Source organism: Sinocyclocheilus rhinocerous, unplaced genomic scaffold, assembly GCF_001515625.1.
Source record: "Sinocyclocheilus rhinocerous isolate Xijiao unplaced genomic scaffold, SAMN03320098_v1.1 scaffold3113, whole genome shotgun sequence".
NCBI classification, from domain to species: domain Eukaryota; kingdom Metazoa; phylum Chordata; class Actinopteri; order Cypriniformes; family Cyprinidae; genus Sinocyclocheilus; species Sinocyclocheilus rhinocerous.
The window spans coordinates 135833-140149 of NW_015666962.1; the positions used below are offsets into that span (position 1 = coordinate 135833).

A 4317-nucleotide genomic window follows, 5' to 3' on the forward strand; every position below is an offset into this window, starting at 1 on the left:
GATAGATAGATAGATGATAGATAGATAGATAGATAAGATAGCCATGACTGTGATTGGTTATTATTGGCAGTAATCCTCATTATTACCTTGAACGGCGCTGAAGGTGACCAAGAGTAAAATCCCAAACACTAGGAGCTCCATCTGAAGATCAGTGAGATCGGCTGTGAGTCCTGTGAGATCTGAGACTGGGACACACTCTTATACGAGCCGTTAATACTCCTCCTATCAGCCCCACAGATGATCATCCACTCAGAGACAAACCCAACCACTGATCAGACATCACACCGCCTCGCGTTTCTTAAACCAGACAGAGCTGCAGTGTATCAAATAAAAGTCTTTATTCAATCTCCGAAAACATCATTTACATTCAATAAAAATACATCAAATTACAACCGACTATAAAAATTAAGTTCAAAATCTGTCAAATTACTGTGTAGCAAAATTACAACTTCACAGTTACATACACCTAAAAATCTCAAATAAAATCATGGATAGCAGCATCAAAAACATCTGTAGCTTCAATCTCCACAGTGTCACACATCTGAAACAGACAAAAAATACAACTAAATAATACATTTACTTCCTAAACGAACAGATTTGATTAAAAAAACACTCGATTACAGGAATAAATTCAAAACTGTAAAATCAGTCACCATTGTATTTATTTTTAAATGATGAGATCTAGGGCTCTCAAACTCCAAAAATGAGAAAATGATCATAACAGTAGTTGATATGATATATTTCAAATCCTATGATACTTTTGTGAAATTTATCAGCATATAATGAAGTAAAATGAGCTTTTTTAGCTGAATGGACTGCTGTGCTGAAGACAGACAGAAAGTCATGTGGGTTTATGGATGAAAGAAATCAAGCGGCTGATCGATAACTCACCCGTCCTCTTCCACGAGCTCAAGGCTTTACCGGAGGAGACTTGGATCTGATCCTGGCTCTGCTGGAAGTGCTGGGAAAACACGGGAATTGAAACAACATGAAACATTGGGGAATCCAGTTTAGTGAAGAGATGAGCCTTTTCTGACAGGAAAACCGTTTATTACGCAAAAGTATTGAAATATTGTGTGATTGTGTTTGAGCAACCGCAGCTTTACTATCAGGAGCAAAACAAACTAAACTTTAATTGAAGGTTCACTTATGTTCTCACGACAAGAGTGTTTTTCATGAAATAATTAGTTATTTAAATGTATTCATATGTATTTATTATTATTATTAATAGAAATAATATTATTTAAAATATTTTTACATTACATTATCATCACATTATTTTACTTATATAAAAATTAATGTTATTACTGATAATACTAATAATAAATAAGAATATTAAAATTAAATATTCATAAAATATCTTAGTATTTGCTAATTATTATTATTCATAATGACAATAATTATTAATAATATAAATATATACATTTTATTTATATTATTCATATGTATTTATGATTATTTATATCATTTATCATTATCATCATTATTTTATGTATATAAAAATATATAAAAACAAATGTTACTATTTTTAACACTATTAAAAATAATAAATAAAATTAAATATATTGTTAATAATAACTAGCAAAATGCAAATGCTATTTAAATGAGTAATAATAATAACAATAATAAATTATGTAAAAAATTCATTTTTACTATTTATTGTGATTTTATTATTATTATTACTATTATTAATAATAATCATCTAAAAAATATGTACAAAAAATTGGAAAATAAAAACCATCATATTCTGTTGCTGAAATTGAATTATGTACTTTTACACCATGTACGTTTATGTAAACTCCTTAAACATGCACAGTCTTTTTATGACAAAATAAAACTGTTTAAAGGAAAACCCGATCAACATAGTCACACAAACAGTCTGTCAACACAGTTTTCATCTTCTCCTGTAAAAGAGTTTCTATTGCATTACTGGTTTGCATATATGTGACCCTGGAGCACAAAACGAGTCATAAGGGTCAATTTTCTGAAATTGAGATTTATGCATCATCTGAAAGCTGAATAAATTAGCTTTCCATTAATGTATGGTTTGTTAGGATAGGACAATATTTGGCTGAGATGCAACTATTTGAAAATCTGGAATCTGAGGGTGCAAAATATCTTCATGGAACATGATCTTTACTTAATATCCTAATGATTTTTGGCATTAAAAAAAATCAATAATTTTGATCCATACAATGTATTGTTGGCTATTGCTACAAATATACCCCAGCGACTTAACACTGCTTTTGTGCTCCAGGGTCACATATAAACTAGGTTTTCATAATGAGCTTATTTCTACTGTGTTCATTTTATCTCATTTTAGCCTCATGTACTATAGAAGTCTTTTTTTAGTGAATAACCTCTTACATTTCTGATTTTGACATGTTTTGGCACAACGTACCTGTAGGTCAGTGTGAAACCTTCCCGGCTCTGACCCACTCGCACCAAGAAGCAGCCGAGAGGTTTGTCGATCAGGAGATCTTCTGCTCGTCTGAGAAGCCAAGGTTACAGTCAGCACATGATAAACCCTGTATGTTCAGGAGCGAGTGTGTGATGAAGCGCACCTGCGTGTGATCATGCCGTGGAACCAGCTGGGGAAGCCGCCGTCTCTGGTCAGCTTACGCACCTGCGTCTCTTTGAACCAGCGGATGGTGTTGGTCTTCTTCAGCTGTTTCTCTTTCATTCGCTCTTCATCTGTGGCCTGAAGCATCAGAGGAGCGTCCAGCTCGTTATCAAACGGAGTTGCCTGACCACAAACAAACAAAAAAATGAAAATGAGATGAACGAAAACGAATATGTGACCCTGGAGCACAAAACCAGTCATAAGGGTCAATTTTTCGAAATTGAGATTTATGCATCATCTGAAAGCTGAATAAATAAGCTCTCCATTGATGTATGGTTTGTTAGGATAGAACAATATTTGTCCGAGATACAACTATTTGAAAATCTGGAATCTGAGGGTGCAAAAAAATCTAAATATTGAGAAAATCATCTTTAAAGTTGCCCAAATGAAGTTCTTAGCAATGCATATTAATAATCAAAAATTTAGTTTTGATATATTGACGGTAGGAAATTTACAAAATATCTTCATGGAACATGATCTTAATATCCTAATGATTTTTGGCATAAAAGAAAAAACTATAATTTTGACCCAAACAATGTATTGTTGGCTATTGCTACCTTAAATCAGGGTTATTACTGTTAACTAAAACCATGAAAACATAAAACACTGAAATAAAATTTAACTGAAACAAAATATTTTTATATTACCATTTACTAGTTACCAAGGCAACATTTTAGTTTAGTTTAGTTTAAACTGAAGTACTAAAATAAATAAAATAAACTGAAATAAAAATGAATACAAACTATAGAGATATTTAAACAAAAGAAACAGAAAATAAATAAAAATGCCAAAAATAACGCAACTTTAAAATAAAAATGGAAAATATAAAAATTAAAACTAATTCAAAATATTAATAAAAACAACATATAATATATAATAGTATATCAACAATACTAAAATAACACTGCTTAAAGTCAAAACGAAATGTCATTCACAATCCATTTCACTTTTGTAATGTGGCATATAACAGGTGACGAAGAAAATAACATGCGACAAACATGATTTAAGAAAGTAAATTAGGTCAATTTTGGTTTGAAGTCGACTTTAAACTTCAAATATTAATTAAATAAATTATAAAACAAACACACAAACAACATCATAAATAATTAGAATTGTGCATATTAGTTTTTGCATAGTATAATAATAATAATAATAATGAATTATTAATATAAATATATATTTGTAAATGTTTATTTATATGTATTCATTATTATTAATAAATAAACCAATAATAATAATATTATTAATGGTATTATTATTTTATTACTTGTATAAATCTATTTATTTATTATTAATATAAATGTGACTATTCATAATAAAACTAATAATAACAGGTAAACATACAAAAGTTTTGTTTGAATAAAATATTATATAATTAATACTAATAATATATTATTTTCAATATATCATCATTATATATTTTATTTACTATTTGTATGAATGTATTTTTTTATTTATTATTAATATAAATGTGACAATTAACTATTTATAATAACACTAATAATAATAAATAGTGAACATACAAAATTGTTTTGTATGAATAAAATATAACATTATTATTATTAATAAAAATATAATATTTTTCAATATTATGAAATTCAAGATGGCCGCATCTGATGACGTCATAATATGCAAATTAGACGAGTATATTTACACCCCACATAAACTTTCGGTCATGCCCAACATTTTTCTAA

The 4317-nt window shown here is 28.9% G+C and overlaps 1 protein-coding gene and 1 long non-coding RNA gene across 2 annotated transcripts; both read right to left on the reverse strand.

Moving 5' to 3' along the window:
* Positions 1-318: 318 nt before the first annotated feature.
* LOC107733285 (uncharacterized) lies at positions 319-961 on the reverse strand. The gene is made up of 2 exons (XR_001638962.1): positions 892-961; positions 319-541 (listed from the first exon to the last, which is right to left on the reverse strand). It is a non-coding gene; the product is annotated as an uncharacterized LOC107733285 (long non-coding RNA).
* An 880-nt stretch (positions 962-1841) lies between these two features.
* LOC107733283 (SH2 domain-containing protein 4B-like) lies at positions 1842-2803 on the reverse strand (the record flags this gene model as incomplete). The annotated part of the gene is made up of 3 exons (XM_016544855.1): positions 1842-1950; positions 2402-2491; positions 2565-2803. Coding segments are annotated over 3 exons (438 nt in total), but the record flags the coding sequence as incomplete, so codon positions are not given.
* Between the last annotated feature and the right edge of the window lie 1514 nt (positions 2804-4317).